Here is a 23,639-nt window from a genome sequence, read left to right on the forward strand (position 1 = left end):
TAATTTATTTTTAAATATTAAAATAAATTACAAGAACTTGATGTTTCTAAAATAAGAAAATAATTTCAATATAATGACATGTTACACTGGCATGGTTTAGAATCAATAATACACCACAAAAATAGATTATATAAAGAAATTATTAAAAAGTTTATTATAAAATAAAAAATTAACAAAAGTTGGTAAAATTTTAGTTTTCTTGGCACTGATGTTGTACATACGTGTCAGAAATGTTTAGTTAGTTTAAATGTTTAGATATCAATTTTGATATCCATGGTGCACTATGATCAAAAAATTTGAATAGTTTTTAAAATCAAATACTACATACCTATTTCAGGAGTAAATTATAAAAGAATTACCTTAAATTATAAAAGAATATTTTTAAAAGAGGATTTATACAGAGTGATTCCAAATTGCTTGACAATCTCTCAGGAGATAATTCTATAGCCAAAAATAAGAAAAACATTGTTCATATAAATCATACGTTAGAAAACAATTCCTTAGCGAGTTTTGGCTCGTGAAACATTTAGCCCTGCTTTCTACTCCCCCTGTGAAATTAAATTGCAATAGAATTCTTGGGGAACAAATTGAGAGGTAAATTTGGTACTTCCTAAATAGAATAAAATTGGTTCCAGACCTCTATCTCACTTAGGTTTTATGAAAAACCTAATTAAACGTTTTTTTTAAATTAAAAACTTCTAAAATTTGTGTTTAATTTCAATAGAAGTTATTTACATCAATTTTCCCACAATTAAATTCTCTACATTCTCTAAGTTAACTAGAATTTATTTGTTTATTGGTAAATTAACAAAGTTTTTTATTTCAAACCTAAAAAAAGTTTATTTTCCAATAAAACCTTTTCATGTTTACCCAATTTTACTTTATATATATATATATATAGAAAAATAACAGTTATTGCATTTACTCCAAAAATAATTATTTCAAATATTATAGACAAAAAAATTACATCACTGATTAAGTTCTGTGCTATTATTTTGCTAAAATTCATGATTATATTATATTAATAAAATTGATGGATAAATTATGAAGTGTATGAAACTTATATTACTATAATTAATTTTAGATAACTGATGAGATGTAAATATTAGATGGAAAATATTAGGGTTTTTATTTTTGTTAAAATACAATAATAATAATTTTAAAAAAAATTAAAAAAAGAAATAAAAAAAAATATATGTAATTTAATAGGTGTAGAAGGAAGTCATATGGTGTCCACATCAGATATTTCTTTTAGATCCTCTGTCCACTTAACATGGTTAATACCATTAAATTATTTTGATTACTAATCTCAACATATGTATTAAAAAAAATCTTCAGTTACCAGTTTGTAAATATTCCAGTTACCTTCCTTGTAAATTTTGTCCTCTAAAAGTGCTGTCTAGAGGGAAAGATTATTTCAGAAATACTCTGTAATTTGCTCATTATTCTGGCTTATCTCTTACAAAGTATTTTCCTGTACTGTTGCTGCATTACTCTGAGCATTTTTCACTGTCTGTAAGCTTCCTGAAACAGAAATAAAACATTACGTGCATTAGTAAAAGTTTTTTTTTGTTTTAAAACAGCAGTATTAAAAGTTAAGTATGGCTTTGCAAAATGAAAGTATATCTTTTTACAAGAGATAGGAGAATTGAGAAAAAAATTTTACAGCACATCTCACTAAAAATTCATACAAAAGTTAATACATGAGCATTTGAAGCACCCTTAAATTACTGACCAATGCCTCCAACAGTTTCTTTTCACCCATTCTCAAATTACTTCATATTACAGATTCTCATAATACTAACAAAAAATTCATTTTTTTCTTCCTCTTCGATGTTTTGGTTTCCAAACCATAGTTGTACTTTTGGACAATTACACCTTAAAATACTACAAATTTTTTTTTTTTACTGTCAAAGTACTCAAACAGAGATGTTTCTGTACGAGAAAGAAACTTTATGAAAAAAGAAACTGTTTGAGAAAAAAATGTTTCTACACTCGAACAGAAAACTACTCTGACAGAAATGTTTCTTTCTTGATCAGAAGCGTGACACAAATTTTGCTTAAACATGATACACATATTCAGGTTTTTAATTCAAATTAGTTAAAGTTTTACAAATTTCCGTTTCTGATACTTCACAGACAGCTGAATAATTTTTCCTAGTAATAGCATATGTTTTTATTATCATTTGTGAATCTTACATTATTCAATCTTTTTTAATACACAATTTCTTTTGTAAACCTTAATGGTTCAAATTTTGATAACATTTATTCTTGGTACAATCCCAAACATTGTATTCTAATTTGTATTGTTCACTCAGTTGGAACATGTTTCATAAAATAATATTAATTTAATAATAATTCATTATTAAACATTTAAAGCCTTTTTTATTTGAATCAATGAATTTAAAATTTTTAATTTTCCTAATACTACCTTCCATTATTTCTTTACTGATTTAATTTAAAGTTTAAATTTAATCAGAAACCAGTAATATCCAAAGTCTTAATGTTAGTGATGTTTACTAAATGTAAGAGTACGCCAAGTGTAAAAGTATTTTTGGATACTTAAAATATGTTCAACTCATTTTCAAAAGAAAACCCCTTAACTAAACGGTAGAACAATATTGTTACTATCATGCCAAAAGTAAAAAATTCAGTATTTTATTGAGATAATTTTTCATGTAGTTTTTAAGGAAAAAAAATCATTAGCTGCGTATCATAATTAAAATATGAGAAAATCTGTAAGTGTAAAAATAAGGTAATTTGGTTTGTGTAAGAAGTCAATATCAGTGAGTTTTGGTATAATAATAATAATAACACCCTCATCAATGTAGTTTGTAGTACCATTAATAGTTGGAGGGAAACATTTTTTATGTTCACTCTATTTTTAACCTGTGCAATGGGTATCTTGTTACTGTGAGTGTCTTCTTGTTACTACATTGCATGTTAATATTCTGTAAATCTTGGTTATTCAAAAAAATTTGTATAACTTTGGAGGTCATCATTTTAATTTTTTTTTAATGTACTACTAATTTTTGTTTATTACTTAAGTGAAAAAAGGAATTTGTATTAAAAATGCCAGGAAGGTTATGATGGATAACAGTAAAGATGTGGAAGATTTACTTAAAGAACTTGTTGGTAGTGTTGAAAATAGCACTTATTCATTCAATGATTATACAGATAAAGATCCAAATTTCTTACCAACTGTGAAGAAAACAGCAGTACATTTTCAAGTAATACGTAGGGGCATTCAAAAAGTGTTTTAAATGTTAGTTCTCACCATAAACGTGATAATGCTTCTGAAAAAAACTGCATCGCTTGAAAACAAAGCTATGTTTAGCGACAAAGAAGACTTATTCAGAAAATGGTTCATCCCTTTCTATCAATGAAAACTCTGACCCTGGGATTAGTGATTTAACCCTGAATAAAAACCCAAATAATGATTGCGTTAATCAGAAAGAAACTCAAAGCAACCGTCTAAAAAGATGGAGAAAAGGAGATAAATCAAAATGGAAGAACCTTGTGAAAAAGATGAGATATTCCTGTGAACCTTATAAAACCATAAACAAAATTCTCATGCCAACATAAGTTTTCAGAAAGTGACAGATTATATAAGCATTTTGTTCATGTAAAAATCTTATTTTTTTAATAAAATGGATACTAGAGTTAGGATGTATCAAAGGTGTTTTTTGAAAAAACTTTGTTTATTTCTAATGGACCGATTCTGAAATCTTTAGATGGGAAGAATGATTGTGGAACCTTTGTGGGCAAGGATAAGAGGAGTACATTCACTCTTGGAAACAAACACTCTGAAGACCAAATGAATTATCTTAAACAGCACAATGAGAGTTTCCCTGCAACGGAGTCACATTATTGTAGGAAGTCTAGCAGCAGAAGATATTTGGATAAAAATCTGTCGATTTTAAAATTGTATTTTATTTATAAAGGAATTTGTAACAATAAACAAATAAAACCAGTCTGTCAGTCTGTGTACTGCACATACTTTTTCAAAAAATATAATTTATCTTTTTTTAAACCAAAGGGTCATATATGTGCACTATACAAAAAATATAAAGAAATGAAAGATGAAGTTAAGAAAGGTGAACTGAAACAGGAGTATTATAGTCACCAGAAGAGGAAAGCCGACTGTAATAAAGCAAAAGAAAACAATAAAGATAGAGCAAATACAGATACTGAAGTTATAGAGCACAAGTTTCTTGAATCCAGCCACAGTCATAGGGAACATAACTCCATGCATACAGCTGTTGAGTCAGAGAAGTCAGTCAGTATTTTAATTTACCGACTGTAGCAAAGAAGTACGGCAATAATATTCTACCAGAACCACATATGTCAGAAGAAAGTGAAGTAGAAAGTTATTGGAATTTAAAAACTTAATCTTTTTTTTAAAAAAAGCAAAGATTTTTATCTTTTTTTTTATTAAATTCACAGTAATTCTTAGTTGTATTAGATTAATTATTGTTATACATTATTATTGGCTCTGTTTATTTCTGTATTAATTTCCCAGGTGTTTTAATGAACTAACATTACTGTTTAGAATTATTAGTAGCAGTTTGTTGATGTATCGATTGGTTAAATTACATTAAAAAAATTTTCCAAAAATATGAACACTAGTTCTAATATGAGCAGGTGTTTTGTTAATATTTTTCTATTCTGATATTGTAATTTGCATTTTAATTTCTGTGATCATGAAATAAAGTAGAGAAACCATTAATATTCAAAAAGGTCTAAGCCCAAAAACATTTTTTTTTAAATTATTTTAAAACCTGTAACTGTTATAATTCAATATACAAGTAGAATATAAAATTATTTATGTTTTTATTATAAAAAGTACTGTAACATTCATTTTAATAAGAATTTATTTTTAAAATTCATTTGAGTCTTAACTTCACGTACCTTGCTTAGTGAAAAAGTGCAGTTAGTAACTTTTGGCAGGACAGCAACAATATGTTCATTTAAAAGAATATTACTTGAAACTTAATGCTGATCGATCCTAACATTTGGCCAAATATTAAAGTTGTTTCTGAACACTTGAAGGTGGATATTTATTTGAACTCCATGAACAGTTCCTGAAAGTACAAGTTTTACTAATTTGAAAGAATTAAAATTTTTTATTGTTTTAGGAAGGTTTCTAAAGTTTTTGTTTTACTGATCAGCAAACCGCTTTTAGCTTGAAAAAGGTATGAGAAGTTAGTGGTGAGAAGGTAGTTAGTTTAAGTATCCAGTATATTTATGGAGGTAGTAGTTATTATCTAAGACACTTTTCATTCTACATTAGTATAATTATACAATTTTTTTTTTTTTTTAACTGAAATCATATGGTAATAAAGATCTACTTATCTACAGATGCATACCCAAGTCATCAACTTGTATATCAATGACAGTCTGGAGCAAGTGTAAGTTTTGAACCAGGAATGATACTACAGAGTTTGACTTGATGGGAAGTCCACAACGCAATCCTACATTTCAAAGAAGAGAAGGTAAGTGTCAGTAATCCTAAATAAACTGTTTGTACTATTATTTCTTATTATTAGAATACATACCACCGGTCTCTATGGTAAACAGAATAGAGGTGTGATTTGTAGGGTTAAATATCACTTATACCTTGGTGGGCTTGATAATATGCAGAGTACATTCTGTTCAGTGAAGAAATCAGCCTTCTAAACTAATCCTGGTATTTGATACATGTTCTATAAGTGGTTTTGTTGGTTTCAGCAATGACTTGAAACTCGTGTTAAGTTACTTACTATTACTATTTTCTAGTTATGCCAGGTCATAAAAAAATAATTATAATTTATTATAATGTCTAACATATTGGTAAAAAAACATTAAAAATTGATATCTGAAAAATAAAACTGGATACATTGAGACTTTGATCATTTTGCTAATATTATGAATTACAATATTTTGTTGTATTTTAACTTAAAGTTGTCTCACTAGCTAGATTTCATGTCATTAATTGATGCAGTGTAAGGATATTGTTGAAGATATTATTTGCAATGGCTCTTCTAAATCCTCCAATAAGATCAAATACCCATTTGATATCAAAATATTTTTAAGTGTGCCTAAAAAAAGATCCAGTTACTTTCAACCCTGCTTTTATTCTTTTATTTTATTTGTTAAAGGTTAAGCAAATAATTCTTACACAAGAACATGTATTACAGGATTTACTGTATAAGGAAGTGACTAATAGGCGCAATAAACTGCAAATATACTGGATGGATTTCTTATTTAGGCAAGTCGTGGGAAAGCTGGCCAACTTCTTAACAACTAAATTGGTGTATGAATTGGATTCCTTAAGTAAATTGCTTAATGGTAGTTTGCTACTTAAGTCATTGCTTGAAAAATTGGATTTCTTAAGTAAATCGCTTGATAGGGGTGGTAATTAAAGTCATCATTTTAGAAGATTGACTTCTTGCAGAGTAGAACTCATAAAGATGTCAAAACACTTTATTCATGCCTAGATGAGTTCTTATTTAAGTCGCTATTAAGAGTAATAAACCACAAATATATTGGATGAATTTCTTATATAGGCAAGTTACTGTAAAGCTGGAAACTTCCTAATAAGTAAATTACTTGAGAAACCAAAACGTATAATGCATAATGAACACAATTACGTAATGCTTCTCTTGTAGATTTGAGTATCTACAATGGATAAGTGAACTCAAATAAGAATTACATGTTAAATAAAAGAACAAAGACTGTTCTTATGTTACCACATAAGAACAACAAAATATTTATTCAATTCTTCAAAATCGATACAGTTTCAATTTGTTTATTGGCCTATGAATTACTCCATTTGTGGCTTTTACATCAATGACATGTACTAGGTTGTCTGATCCCATAAATGTTTGTTATCAAGCCGTACTTCCATTGTAAGGAAGTAGTTAAAATAATATTAAAACTAAACCTTCACATAAATTTCTTAATAGTTTGCCATTTGTTACATTGTAACTTCTGTAAGTAATCCTTAGACCAAATATTCCATATAGATTATGTAAAATTTTAATTAATTGCTAATGGCCTAAGTGATTTGTTCAATGATATCAGGTTTAGAGATTGTCAGTGGAGATCCTATAAATAGGTATCCAGTAGTCAGTGGTTGTGGATCCCTTGAATCAGAAAATACAGTATATAATGAACATTGAGTTTAGCTACAATTTCTCTGAGTATAGTAAATAGTTTCTCAAAATTAAGAACAGTTTTTCTTATGACATGATGATGATGATATTTAACACTATCCTGCTTTCTCATAATCCGCTGAAAGAGGGATAAAGTTTGTTCCATTAAGAGAAAACAGTTTGGAATGTCCAACATGAAGTCGTCTTCTCTGTGCAGATGAAACCCTCCACAGTTAAGTCTGAAACTAATTCTAATGTGTAGAAGCCTTTGAAGTGGTTTTTGATTTCTGCCAGCTATGACAAATTACCAATGGACATTGACCATTGTCGACACCATTACATGTTTTAAAATATGAGATGAAATAGCCATTTTTTAAAGTGAAATCATTTTCAATGCACTGAAGAGAGCCTATGGAGTTAAATCCAAAATTAATTCTAAATGTAAAGAAGCCTTTGAAGTGGTTTTTGATCTCTGCTTGCCACGATGAATTACCAGCGGCCACCTTTGTTGACAAGAGAAAGGTTTTTTTTAATGGGAAGGTTTTAATGGTCTCTGGGACCACCATTAGATAGTTTCAGAAGGCAAGATGAAATGGCAATTTTGTAGAGTGAAAATATCATGCCTGACCACCATGGAATCTCCATTTGTCTAAGCTACTATTCCGTAACATACCTAATGTGCATATATTCTCATTTTTAATAAAATGTTGCAGTAATTTAATGGAATGATATTTGGAACAGTACCACTTGTGTAATAGAAATCCGTATTGATTTAAGAAAAATTTTTTCTGACTAAGTTTTTTAACGTGTTTAAATTGTAACAATAAACTTTCCACGATCATTTTGACAAGAATTTAAAAAAAAAATGGTGTTCACAAATGTGATTTTCTTACAATTTATTAGGCATATTATCCTCTTTAGTTACTCAGAACCTTTTAATGAAAGATGAGCAGTCAATCGTGCCTTCAAGCAAAGAAGGTTGAAGTCGACATGTTAAGATGGTTATAAGGTTTTCAACCAGTATCTAAACTATTCTCGTTCTTGTATTATTGGATACTGATAACTGCATATGGATTTATTCGGTTTTCTGAGATTAAGAAAGGACTGAACACAATTAAAATATCAGTTTCAGATGGAATGTTGAAACTTGGATTGGCTAGACATAAATTCTTGGGCAGGATAAAATGGCAAACGTCAAAGTCAGAAGATAGGTTATCAGTTAGGATTTAAATCCTGTGTGTTAAATTGTATTGTGTCAAATCTCCGAAACAATTCTAAGTTTCTTAATGGTCCTAGTGAATATTTGTCATCAGTTTCCAGACCAAAACTGTTGGCAATCGTTTGTATTGTAGTTATAGATGATTTTATACAGTACATTTTCCTTTAACGTCAAACATAAATATATATTTCCTGAATCCATAATCATGTTTAAGATAGTATTAGACAATGGATAATTATCTTATAAAATATTATCGGATAAGATTAGTTTTATAATTACGTGTAGATTTAATAAAATTATGAAGATGTGACATTCATTAAAAAACTAGAGTTAATTCCAATTTATGGTCAATTATGTTCAGTCTGTCATCCAACCTGAGTACCAAAATTCAATGTGTGAATCTTGCCTCTCAATATGTTGGTGGCTAATTCATCACACCATAGAGTGCCATATTCATCAATAAATGTACAACATTATGCAATATTCAGTATTATTAGATAATGTTTATTTTCATAATATTAGTATCTAAGAGTAGATATTTTATAATGACTGTCTGAATGTTCACATTAATTTATATTACATTATAAGTTTAAGTTCACTCTTTTAAGATTACATTATTAACAAAACCACAATGTGTTCTTGAGAAAGAATCAGTCAAGAAGAAGAACTAATTTACATATGACAACTAGTTAAAAAATGGAAATACTACACATGTTTTGACGATGGAAGTTTATTTATTTAAAAGTTTTATTAATTTCTGAAAAGCAGACTACATTTGAAATACGTTTATTTGAAAACTACGTAGGTACAACTCGAAAACTATGAGGCTGTACAAGACTACACTTCATTTACATTCATAGATATCATCCTCATGCATTGTCTGAAGTAATACCTTAACGGCGTTTCCAGAGGCTAAACAGAAAAAGGAGAAGGACCTTCTTGCATGAGATGTTCAAGAACTGAAACGTAACCTATTCAAGCTTTTCTGAATAGGTTAGCTACCTATTCAAGTTTTGAATAGATTAATAATCACTGAAATTCTTCATACTTTATTTTATCTAGCAAAGTTTCATGTATAATTCATTATTAATGAGTAGTAATAGTCAGTTGTTTTCTTTGATAGTACTGTTTGCTATGTACTCATTCTCAGTAATTAAGAGTCAAGTGTCTCGTGTAGTAATGATTATTACTACATATAGTAATTATTACATGTATATCATTGATCTATTATTTCATTTATCATTGAATAATGATAATAAAACAAGAATTAAGTCTTTGAAATATCAGAGACAGTTAATGATAAAAAAATTGCATAAAAAACTGGTCCTTAGTTTTAGAATTCTATTCTGTTTTATAAATAAAAATGTATTTTGCCTGTTTTTATACTGTATGACTGTTTTCTCTGTTACAAGTAAATTTCAATCTATAAAGGCACACAGGATACTTTCTAATACAGGTTTACATTCCCTGTATTCTTATAGTTGTCACTTTCTTGGGTTTCATTCTGGATACATCAAGAAGCAACAAGCGACCGAGTTGGTTTAGGTATATAATTTAAAAGTTATCTTTTAATTATCGTAACATAATTTGCTTTTAAAATGATAGTAAAGTATAAACTGTGCCAAACTGTTAAGGGTGTAAAGCGACAAATTGTTACTGGGTTTAAAGGTTCCAAGTTGTAATATAATCTCAAGAGTGGATGCAGAAGATGAAAACTTTAACACAAGATGTTATGAACTTATTATTTATAAATGTAAGAATCATCATGGAAGAGTATGTAGGAGGATAACAAGACTAATACCACACTTAACTGTTAATAAAACATTCAACTAATAAAATTATCAATTATAAACACATAATTTTTATAATTAAAGTGCTAAATTTATCATCATACAATATTTTTATGTTAAAAAGTTTTTTAAAGTTATTTAAAATAAAATTACAGGAGTGAATCTGGGAACTCATATAAAACATCAGACTGTTTAGGAGACAGAAACTGACTTTTAGATTGTTGTTTAGCACCTGTAAATATGAATAATGTAGACTGACATTAAAAAAATTAAAATTTTTTTCTTTTCTATAAATTTGAAAAAGCTATTTTTGCTAAAAAACTAAGTAATAATTTATTATTAAAGATTAACAATATGCACATCTGTTAAACCATCACAAAAATATTTTCTTGTATAAAATGTAAATCTTTTGTCTGGAAAATGGTTTATTTAAAATTAAATTTTAAAATCCTCTGTTAAAAAACTATATCGCTCATTTAATAAGTTTTTAAATTAAAACTTCTTTAATAAACTTGAATTTTATGCATCCTTATTTTATGTATTCTTTTATACTTATTTTATATGTACTCAATATTTTTCAGTTAACGCCTTTAAAATTATTATATTATGTACTGACTTTATTTATTTTATTACTTTCAAGCACGAGTATAAACTTATATCAGCACTTCTTCGTTTGTTTAGATACTATAAAATTGCTTAGTTTTGAGGGCTTTGTGTGAATTTTCTTGATCCTTCTGCAAAAATGCTGGAGGAATCTTTTTTACGTGTGCATTAATATACCCAATTTGGATCCGAGTGATATAATGTATTATTTATCGGTCTGAATAAAATATTTATAAAAATTTTAACTAAATTTATCACTGCATTTTTAAAATAACATTTAAAAAACATTACAGTAAGTAGGAGAAAAAATGTGAAAAATTTACCCTCATTAAACAAAACTGTCCAATAAAAACAAGCCTATAATTAATAACAAACGCCTGATGGATGTACTGCCAGTAACTAAGTATAGAGCACCAGTTAAAACTAGCATATCCAAGATAACTACAATTAAGCATCACTCGATACACAAATATTAAGGCTTGCTTATGATACTGTTTTTGGTGCAAAAAAACGAGTTTGAAGAAATTCTGAATGGTATGGGTTTAATGTTAAGAGAAATTTGCTTTGAAAATAATTAAAATAAAACAAAGATAATGGAATTTTTCAGAAAGGAGATGGTGAAAAATTGAATACTAAGACAAGTGGCTAATAATATACCAAAATTTTGTTAAATGGCTCGTAAAATTGCTTAGTATGGTTGAAGTAAGACTAAATGAAAAGAATAGAATCCTTTGGAATAAAATATATTATTAAAGGATGATATTGAAAATTGGCTGATTTGATAAATTATGAAATGAGAGATCTTAAGGTAAATTGGAAAGAAGAGAAATCTGTAGCACAATGAACTGCATTGATGGATGGAGAGTGTTTATTAAGATATTGAGGTATTGCAGTTAAAAAATGAGAATAGTATGAAATCAGATAAATAGGTGATGATAAAAAAAAATGTTAATGTAGGTTATGAGGTAGGCATTAAAAAAATGAAGGGTTCTGACATATAAAGAAATGACTTTGATACTATACCACAACAATTCATTTGCACATTTTAAAAATCTGAATTTTGGTTTTAAAAATCAAGTTTTTAAAATAAGCCTATCTAAGAGCAAACGTTATGTCACACAAGTAAGATTTTTTACCTTATACCTTCAAATACATTGTACTGTTGAAAGTTAAAAGTGTTTTATCCAAATGAATGACTAATCTACAAGATTCATTCATTATCCCACCAGAGCACTTCAAGATGTTTTCAATTATTGAGCACTAGTTCTATGAGTAATGCATTAACAATGGACTTCAAGATGTTTTCAATTATTGATGAATTATTGAGCACTAGTTCTATGAGTAATGCATTAACAATGGAAGCGAAATAACTTGGTGAGGTTTAATGAGATCAATTATGTACGCAAATAAACATTTTTTTCAAGTTTTAGTTAAGTTATTGGTTGTCTATTTAAATAAATATAGAATGAAGTCCAATTTAAAATACTTTTATCTAATGAGGGTAAGAGGCATAATTCAAATCATTGAAATTCAACTGGTAAACATCACAAAAAAAAAATTGAAATTTCTTCAATTATATCAAAAAAATTCAATTTTATTAATGTAACTGGTAATTGTTAATTAATTATGATACTGCCCAGCAAGGACACCATTGTTTTTTTGTTTTTTTTGTTAGGAAATGGTTTTCTCTATCAGAGAAAACCATTTCCTAACACAGAGAAAGACCATCAGAAAATGTGGATATGGTTGTTTTCTTTTTGGGCGAAAAACATTTTTGTGTTATCATTGGCAGAGTTATAATAATAAGAGGCTTCTTTTTGGATAATAAAATATTAGTCAAACAGGGTTAAAACTATGATTGAAACTAAGATAATAATAGGAATAAAACTGAAATAGTAAAAGAAATGTAATGATTAGGATAATACATCAAACATGAACAACAAAATATTCAGATTTTGACAGGTTAGATAATAAGTATATACATTCTTATTATTTCCTAGGGCGCACCGTATGTCCCACATGGCAATTTAAATTGCAGAGCACACCACTGTGTGCATCCAATGCGCAGTGGTGCGCACTCTGCTGACATCAGGTTTCTGTGAGTAGCTCTGGTATGTTCTTAATACCAGACACAGGACCACTTTCTGCACTTTCTAATTTGTTTCTGCACTTCATAATATTACATAATGTTAAGAGCTAATTAACACTATTAGTAAATGTAAGTTTTCATAAGATTAATTAGTTTATTTTATCAAATAAAAGGAGTAAATAAAATAGAAAATATAACAAAACAGAAACAGTAACATAGGAAATTATTAGAAATATTGTGTGCAAATAAAAATAAAAAACTGAAAAATTTAAAGTCGCGATTTTGATTCTCGGTTTCAGCACAAAATCACATACTTAATGTTATAATAAATATTAAATAACATTAAAAAATAGACTTAATCTTCCCTCAGAACGCAGTTTTATTTTATTTAACAGTTTCATTCAAAAATATTATGCATAATGATAAAAAACAATATTAAAAAAACAATCCAGAGATATGCTGAAATGGTCTTGGGTTCGATTCTCGGCTTGGATCATAGGTGCTTAAATTCGTAATGTATATCCCAGTATCGCTAATAAAAAAAAGCTTAAGTTGAAGATCCTGGGTTCGATTCTCATAACATAATCGCATTTGTAATATTTATAAAATACTCCGTTTAAAATCAATTCGGGTAATTTTTCGTAAAATGCCTGCCACCAAAAATATATATTTTTTTTTAATCGATACAAAATAACATATACTACTATTAGGTAACCGTTATGTATCGCTTCACAGAATGAGATGAAATAGCAATTTTATAGCGTCTGAAAATATCATGGTTGACCGGGATTCGAACTCGCGACCTTTGGATGAAAGGCCAAGACGCTATCACTCGCACCACGCGAGTTAACCGCTCACTATCACGCGCATTTTTTTTTTAAATTCTTTTTTTTCACGTTATGAATTTTGATAATAATGTAATGTAAGCGTAACCCGAAATCGAACCCAGAACGTTTTATCCGACAGTACTATCTTCTCGCAATTATTATTTTCATACTGTTTACTATAATAAAATTAATATTAACCCGTCATTTAACAATCTGTTTTATTTTATACGTATATTACAATAATTGATGCTAAATATATTATACAAATGACATTAGAGGTTACATATTAATGATACGTGTAAATAGATTAGATTTTTTTTTACCTCCAGTTCCACAGTTAAGTTATCGCTTCAAAGGATGAGATGAACAATTTGTAGCTCGTGTGAAAATGCCATGCCTGACCGGGTTCGAACCTGGGACCTCCGGATGAAAGGCCGAGACGCTACCACTCGCACCACGGAGGCCGACAAATAGATTAGGTTGCATAATATTAACCTAAAATACACAAACATCTTGTATTACAGATCTAAATTACAAAATAACTACAAATAAATTCAATAAAAGTAATAATTTAAATTTTTACTGAGGGCGATAACATATATAATGAAGGGTCTGAAAGAAAAATGATGTATTCATTTAGTAATTAATATTTCTGGAAATCAAACAAATTCATGATAAGTGTTTTTGTTGATAAAAAAACTTTTTTTATCAGACGCGGTGTTATATTCAAAGGCTAAGCGTCTTTATATAAAAGAAAACTGTGAAAAAAAAATTTGTTAAGAGGACACGATGTAACGATATTTTTTTAATATAAAAATCTACGATAATCGATTAAAAAAAAAATAATTGAAGGAAGTGGAAAGAATCGTCGATTTCGGAACAGTTTCAATGAAAGACGTTTCTAAATTCTAATCATATTGGAAACCACATACTGTATTCATTCCATGAAAGTGGATTAATTTTTACCCCCCTATAAATCTCTGATTCAGTAATTTTTTGGTTGTGTGTATCAACTGCACGATATAATTAATTTTTCAGCAGTTTTTTAACACTGTCACGAGTAGTTACACACAACTGAAGAAAAAAATAATATAACCTCACTTCATTAAAACTAAAAAGATTATTTGTAATTTAATTAATTTTTGATATACTTAAGCTTAACTAATTAATTTAAAATAACACAATAAGAATTTAATACCTTTATGAACATAGTTTTTCATATAAGTAAGTTTACTTATCTTGTGTAGGTAGACAAAACGGTTTAAGTAAATTAGAAATCGCGAAACATATGATTTGGTTATCACGAAACATATGAGGTTATCAGACTAAACTGATTACGGGATTTCTTCTAAATATGTATATTTTGAAAATATTTTTTTTTAATGTTGTTTGTTATTTATATTTGTAACTTTATTTATTAAATTTTCTATTGTAAAAAAAAATCATGATACAAATAATTATACACGTTAAGTAAAACTGATAAAAAAAACAACGGTCTCTCATTTTGCCAACTTAAATTTAAATAAAGAGATTGGTATTTAAAATAGTACCTAATTGTATAAATAAGTAAAACTATTAACTAATTGTAATTAAGACATTAATTAATATATATTATTTAGTTTTATTTACAAATATTATGTATTTAAAAGTTATAAACGTATTTTTTTTAAAATAATCTAATAAACAAAAATAGATGACCGCGGATGATTGTTACCAGACTCAAATCTTTTGTAGAACCCACAAACCTGTAAAAACATGTTCATTTTACGTCGATTAACTGAACGTATCACGTCGTATCATACTAGCTTAAAAAGTTATTTTCCTGGATTTAAGGTAAAATTAGGGTAAACTTATTGAAAAGCAGCATATTTATGTGAGGAATAATAGTTTTTAAGTATTTAAATTAGTTATACAAATTAATATTCAATTTTGGCTGGTTACTGATTTATTATAAAGCCACGTGCTTTAGACTGTTTAATGTTAAAAATTAGAAAATTCATTTTTATGAAATAGATAAATCATTTAAATTGTATTTAATATAATATTTATTGCTATGACATTTATATGTTAATATGATTTTCTCATTTTTTAAATTTGATCTATTTTTTTTTTAATAAAAAATTGTTTCAAGGATGTAGTCTTTTGTCCATGCTTTCATGGCAACATTTTGGTTTTTATAAATTGCAAATTCTAATAATTTGTAGTTTGTTCAATATACTGCTGTTTGCTATGACTGATATTTTTAAAAATATAATGAATTCCTACAATTTAAAAAAAAAAAAGATGATGCAATCAGTTGAAATTTGCTACAGCCTAAATTAGGTGAAGATTATGCAATGTAGTTTATTGAAAAATAGTTCTACAATCTATTAATTTATTGGTAAAATGTTTATCAATTTATTTATTAAATTATTTATAATAAAAAAGGTGTACACCAAAGATTGTTGCATATACTACAAAAAAGGTGCATGCAGAAAAATTAATTATTGTTTAAATAATTAATAGAAAAGTGCATGCATTAGGGATTATGGCATATACTGAAAAAAAGGTTTATGCAGAAAGATTAATTATTGTTTAAATAGTTAATAGAAAAGTGCATGCATTAGGGATTATGGCATATACTGAAAAAAAGGTGTATGCAGAAAGATTAATTATTGTTTAAATAATTAATAAGAGAAAAATACATGATTATTGCATATGCTGAAAAAAGGTGTATGCAAAAAAATTAATTATTGTTGAAATAATTTTTAAAAAAATGCACCAAGGATTATTGCATATACTGACTATTTCAGTTGAGGTAATGCACCAGTTTACATAGACAGCTTTCATATCAAGGCTGTTGTGAACAAACTGCTGCTTGAAATTTTAATTTACATCTATAGCTTAAGAAATTTTTTGGGGTAATGACTAGTTCATTTGCTAAAAAAAAAAAAAAAAAAAAAAAAAAGTAATTATTCAATGTTTTAATCAAAAATGCATCGGTTTAAAATTAAAACCAGTTATTACTGGAATTTTTTAAGTAACTGTTTAATTTAAATTTTTAACTTAGATAATGTTTATTAAAATGATGGAACAGGACCAGTAGAATATTATGCTATAAGTTGGCAGTAATATTATGGTTTCATTAGTTCCGAGATCACTTGTAGATCCTAGATAACAAAATGAATTCAGTTTTTATTAGCAGTAATATTACATTTATTTACAATCTGTAGTGTTTTACACGTATGATTTGTACATATTTACAGATTATTTTTCATCTAATATTATTTTAGTAATATGGAATTCAAGTAGGACATAAATAAGCTGTTAGGCTTTTTACATACACAAAATTTTTTCATGATTTTTAAAAGTAATTTTCAGTTAATTAAAATCTGATTGTGATATCTAGCAAAAAAATTGTGATTTCTTAACAAAAAAATCATACTTACACATACACAACATCTCCAAACATTTCAAACAATAAACTTCTGTAATTAGAATGAATTCTCGCACAGTTTTGACAAACTTTTCATTTATGAGACCTTTGGTATTTCGCAGTCTGAAATGCACTGATTTTCACAGTACAATGCACTACATAAGTTCAATAACTCAACCGGTCTTCATCAAATTTTCACATGCACAACTTCAGTTACACTACTACATCATATCTATGTTTCAATGAAAATGATGTACGCTAATGTATATAAGGAACTTAAATTTTAAGTGAATGATATTTTTGTACTTCTCATACCTCAAAACGTAAAGAAAATTCAATTTCAACCCCTCAAACCCACCATTTGACTGAAAATAATATATATTTTTTCAAAAAACCGTTAAAAAATTTTACACAGCTTTATTGTTACATATGTTAATTATCAACAGATATATTCATTCATTTATCACAAAAGATCTTAATCATTATGAAATGAATTATTTCTCATTTTAATTAATTAATTATTTACAATGAAATATAATTTAAGATTTATGTTTAATTTTCATGCAGTTCCATATTTCTAGAAAGTTGAAACAGAAACCGATTGCATATTAAGTCACATGATACAAACCAACTTTAACCATCACCTCTTATAAAATCTTTAAACAATTTTCTTCATCACCGGTACTGTAGAATCACAAAAATTAGTTAACCGGCTAGTTTTTTAGCCCTCCAATACTCCTTCATTCTTTCAATGTCCGACTTCCTTCTTTCTTTTGACCGCTTTCGATTACCGTATTCTTTCTTCTCCTTCTGGATCCCTTCCCATTCCCATTTTTTCCCTTTCGTTAGTTTTTCTGGGCCCTAGGATTTTCTTTGTATCAGTCTTTCAGCAGGTTCCAATTTACCTATTCCCCTTTGTTCAGAGCTATGCGTTTGGCTCCATATAAAATTCCTGTTTGGATTACCGTTGTATAGTAACTGATCTTGCCCGTCCTTGAGATCTGTTTCACATTGTATATGTTCTTTGTTAGGCCATAGGATGTTAGAATTTACTGGTACTGACAATGTTTGTTGCCTTGTCCATTTCTTTTGGTCTGTTAACTTTACCCAAGTACCTAAATTTCTTCATATTTTTAATCTGTTTGAAATTTGTCCACAACAATTCTGGCATGTTCTTAATGTACATCATATGCCTTTATATATATATATATATATATATATATATATATATATATATATATCGTCGATTATATACTCTGAGAATGTTGATTCAAACCAAAATTACAAATAGAAGGCAATTAATATTTAATTGTGGAAAAAGACAATAAAAATATTAACCAATATATAGAAATTACTAAAAATGTGTAAAATTTTATCTTGCAAGAAGGGTTTATAAGTAAAAAAAAAATTGTACAATAAAACATGAAACTGGATTACTAAAATAATCAGGACATTCGTGAAAAACAAAAAGAACTGTTACTTTATTTGGCCATACAATAATAATAATAAAAAACAAAGGGATAAGTTGAAATTATAGTTTATATATATATATATATATACATAACAGTAATAATAATAATTTTAACCCCTCAATCAGATTAAATTTTTAATTTCTTTGGAGAAAAGTTGCTGATTTATATTTTCTCTATGTTGATGTTTAAAAAAAATTTGCTTTGTTTAATTATGGTGATATTAATATATACATAAAAAATCTGTGTCTTAAGTATCTCCTGTCTTAACTACTGATCGTATACTAACTGTTAACCATTAATAATTAATTTGGGTAGTTTATAAAAATCTGTGTCTTAACTGCTAATCATATACTAACTATTAACCATTAACAATTAATTTGGGTAGTTTATAAGCAAACTAACTGGTGGTGGATTTTTATGTATATTATATATGTTGCCATAATATATTTAAACTTAGATCATTAACTTTAAGCATAACTGCTGGTTACTTTATTTGTTGATCGACAAAGTATTCAAAGAATTAACTAAAATCTGATTGTTTGAGGTTAAGATAATTAGTTATTAATTATATGAGAAACAGTTTGAGGGGTGTTTACTTTTTTCCCTTATTTGGATCATATTTTTTTCTTTTTTTAAGTTGCTCACAGTAGAATCCTTTAATAAAGATAAAATATAAGAACATCATCTTGTTCTTAACAGACTGACTTCTTTATATAAACCGTTAACTTGGATTATTTCTCAGAGATATTTAAATTTATTAACTTTGTTCATTTTTCCACATTTTGAATTGAATTTTTGTTATTGGTTATCAGTTCTGCTTTATTGAAGGACATTTTGAACCCTACTTTATCTGCGATTTCTTTTATACCGTTTACTTGTTCTCCTACTGTGTGAGATTTTTTGAGAAAATAGCAGTGTCATTAGGAAAGGTTTGGCAATTAATTCAAATAACTTCCGACCCGGTTTTATTTCACGGTGTGTACCAATTTTTTTCATCTTTTTCCCCCGTTCTCTTAATTTTTCTAAGACACAGTTAAAAAGAATTAGCGATAAACTACCCCTTTGCTTTATTCCTATTTTAATTTTATATTCTTCTGAGAATTTTCCCCTGAACTTATCTTATTATGATTCTATTAGTTATAATTGTACAAATTAAACGGTTGTATTTGTTTCAGAATAATTAATGATATTTTTAACTATTTTGACCCAGATCCTATTATTGAAGATGTTACATTGTATAGGCCAGTAATTCTTTCAAATATATCGCTCACTAGTTTAATCTACCAGTATATTTCAGTATTTCTGGTGTTATCAACCCCCAATGAGAGTATATTCTTTTGTTCACTTGTATTCTGATGAGGTGAATAAATTATTTCTATTGATATTATTATAAAAACGTTTTTTCTACTGTTAATAAACTTTGTTTTTTCATCTTCATAATTAAATTGTGCTTTAATTTATGTTACTTTTCACTGTGAATCACCTTCAGCCTATTGTTGTAGCTCAAAATGTTTACCTTTTATTCTTTTTTAAAAGTCAATTTAATGTATTTATGTTCTGGAATCGATCTATTCCAAATCTTTAGGAACGTATTTTTCAAAAATGTTTATCCTGTTTACATCACGTTGATTTGTTTATTATTCTGAGTGTAAATTCAGTAAAATTTTATAATTTTTTTAAGTCTTTTTTTTTTCATGCCATTTTATTACTACATTATCATTTTACTGTTCCCTCTTATCACAGATTGTATGGGTTTTATGTTTTTTCTAGATATTTAAATAATAACATCGAGTTACAAACATTCTAACCCAGTAAACTAACCGTCTGTGAAACATTACATTGCCCTTTATTATCTTTGCTCGCCTAGTAATTTTCAGAAGAGAATATTCTTCCATTCTTAAAGTATTTGCTTTATTATTCTAGATTATATAGATAAATTATATTCCAATAAAAATTCATTTGTTCTTACAACATATTGTAGAGATTGTTATTTGAGGACAAGGTTGAAACGGTTTGGGTGGCAAAGCATGAAGCAGTATGTGAAAGCTTCTAGAATGACTGGAAATGTTGAAACATAAAATCATAAATTTATTTTTGATTAGGAACTCTCTGTGTAATATACTATGAAAATATGGCACTCATAAGAATATAACTTGTGACAATTATATCTACTACTCTTTATTGTAATGAATTTTATAAATACATCTGCATTAAATTTAATTAACTTCATTATAACTCGGCATTTTTCAGTGTAAAAGCCACTTAGATCTGCCACGTAAATGAAAATATTGTTCTGGTCTTATGTTCCAGTTAGGGTGAATAGTAATAAGATTACAATTCAATGTTGAATTAACAGTAACCAGCATAAATGTTTGGTACTTTAGACTTGAGTACGTAACATCTATCGGGTACCATTATCTGTGCTCTGATTTGCAGTGTACAGCGTACAATGTCAATGGATAACTGAATGTTTCCTGCCTTTGCAGGGAATAGTACATATCAGCAAAAACAAATTCACTCTGATTACAAAACACAAATGTATATATCTGTAGGAAATATTACACAATTATGGTCTTACAGATATTGCTATACATATTATGCATATAATTAATTTCTTCAGCTGATATGTAAGAAGCATAAATATGTTGTAATATTTCAATAAGTGAGTGCGCGACGCGTACGCGTTCAACCGCGTCGGACACCGGCCGTTTTCTTCGACACGGGGTGAAGCATATACCGTAAATGTGGATACGCGAATGGTATAAAATGGGTGTTACTAATGTTAACACCCATATATATTTTTGTGCTGTTTCTTTACAGGTCCGACTACAGCAGTTCCATCAGCAGCAGTCCTCCCTGTTATCCACCCAAAAGAAACATCTCATTTTTTTCAAAATTGTACTTTTATATTAAAATAATTTTTCTTTAAATTTTATTTATTTTCTAGTTTTAATAGTATTTATAAATTTAGATTTTTAATGAAAATACATAACTGCTTTAATAAAGTTTTTTTTAATATTTTTTAAAGTTAAAAATATTTTTAAATGCACAATTTTAAACTCTTTTTTATTTGATATTTTTTTAAGGAAATAACCTAATTTTATTATGCAAGAAATTTATTTCCATTAAGGGGATGTAATTTTTTATTTGTTTTAATATTGATTTTTGAACATAGATTAATAATTAATTTTTATTTAACAATAAATACATTTTTTTTAAATAATTAAACTTATTATTATTCAATAAAGGGGGGATACTCCACCTTGGCCCTTTACCCCATCCAGCGAGCTACAGTCTACATTTTCTTCAGTTCATCGCTTCAGCATCAGTCCTCCCGATTATCCGCCCAAGGGGAATGCTCTTTTTTTCAAAATTATAATTTTTTTAATATTTAGACTGTTCATTTAATTTTTCTTTTCACTAGAAGTTAATTTACATTTTTATTTTAATTTTAATAAAAGCTCATTTTTAGTTATATTACTCTGATTTTATTAAGCGAATTAAAATTTAACAGTAAAATTAATTATAAAGTTTGCTTTTTTAAAGCTTTTTTTTTAATTTAGATTTTTCAGATTAATTTATTTAATTGGTAGCTAGAAAATAATTTTAGAATTAGTGTAATTAATGAAAATCATTTAATTTCTTTTTAACTTTTACAATATACTTTTTCATTAAGGGGGGTAGAGTCCACCCTTGGCCCTTATTATCCTCTCAGCGATCTTCAGTCATCATCTACATACTTCTGCAATATTATTTTGTTTTTATTATGTGTTTTGTTTGAATCAGGGCAAGCTCAAAATCGGTGAATTAAATCTGTAAATCGGATATTAAAATTTATTTAAAGCATATAATAAAATCTTTTATAATTTTTTCTTATTTTTAAATACGATTATTACGAGTATGAAATAATTTCAACGTGAATTATTTTAATATGTTCGGAATAAATCTATGTTTTTATACCTCTAATTATTTTCATGTTGTTTCATGAAAATAGATTATCGCTTATGATCGTAAAAAAACAGAAAACCCTGATTTGAACTTTTAGTTTTAAGAAGGCATCATTATCCAGTTCGGCGGTACAGTGGCCTTCTTTGCAGTTCTTCAGCTTCGTATCCACCGGTGCCAAGTCTATACCGGTGGATACCTACAAGTCTGTACCTTGATATCCGGATGATTCATAAAAGTGCTGGTCGATCGTGTTTGAGGAATCAGAAGAAAGAAGACGAATCAACCTGGTTGTTATCGTGGGCTGCAATTGAAGGCCTCTACCACCACAGGGCAATAAAATTAAGGTAAGTTACACTACTATTATAATTTGGGGGGAGGGGACAGACTGAGAAATATTATAGTATGTCAGTTAACCGTAATTTTGTTTTGTAAGAGAAGTTTTATGATTTCTAAAATAATTATATTTTAAATCTTTTTCTTATTCATCAAATTATTATAACAAATGTATATATAAATTAAGTAAAAGAATAAAAATATTTCAATCTCTACAGAGATTTAATTCAATAAAACTGACTTACCCTTTAAATATTTTATACGTAATATGAACTTGATTAATACTGAAAGTCATGCTTATCATCATATCGATCAATATTTGCCATATCAGGTAAATTTTTATGATTTTTCTTTTTCTTATAAAATTGAACTATAATATTTAAATTAGTTTTATAAATTTTTGTTACATTATGTAAATATTTTTAATATGGAATTAAAAAAAAATCTTATGTTATCTATTTCTAAATATTTAACCGTTATAATGTACAGTTTACATAACAGGTGTGGTGTTGTTACTGTTAGTTTAATCGATAGATTTTTCATTCTTATGTAATCCAACGTATACTAATGAATGTGATGTTGTGTACAAGTTTTTAAAAGTTTAATTTACGTATTGAAAATACTTTTTTAAGCAAACGGAAAGGTTAATATTAATATATTATAATATAAATCAGTGGCGGCTTGCGTATAGACATTGTGGAACTGCAGCATCCCCTATTTCCACTTGTTATTATCGATAATCTTTAATACCTATTTTTTCTTTAATTCATTCTTTATACTTGTACAATATATACTCCGAAGCTCAGT

General features: G+C 27.6%; 1 protein-coding gene across 3 annotated transcripts in view; it reads right to left on the reverse strand.

Moving 5' to 3' along the window:
* Positions 1-1,001: 1,001 nt before the first annotated feature.
* Positions 1,002-23,639, reverse strand: part of LOC142323519 (uncharacterized) — a 149,841-nt gene continuing 127,203 nt past the window's right edge. For 2 of the 3 annotated variants that reach the window (XM_075363282.1, XM_075363274.1), the window contains 2 exons: positions 13,988-14,159; positions 1,007-1,524 (listed from right to left, as the gene is read on the reverse strand). In XM_075363282.1, the coding sequence (XP_075219397.1) occupies positions 14,155-14,159 (5 nt within the window). In that variant the 3' untranslated portion in view covers positions 1,007-1,524; positions 13,988-14,154. Of the gene's footprint in view, positions 1,525-13,987; positions 14,160-23,639 lie in introns of all 3 variants that reach the window. The other variant, XM_075363275.1, reaches the window with a different exon arrangement.

This window comes from Lycorma delicatula, chromosome 4 (assembly GCF_047948215.1).
Source record: "Lycorma delicatula isolate Av1 chromosome 4, ASM4794821v1, whole genome shotgun sequence".
Taxonomy (NCBI): Eukaryota; Metazoa; Arthropoda; class Insecta; order Hemiptera; family Fulgoridae; genus Lycorma; species Lycorma delicatula.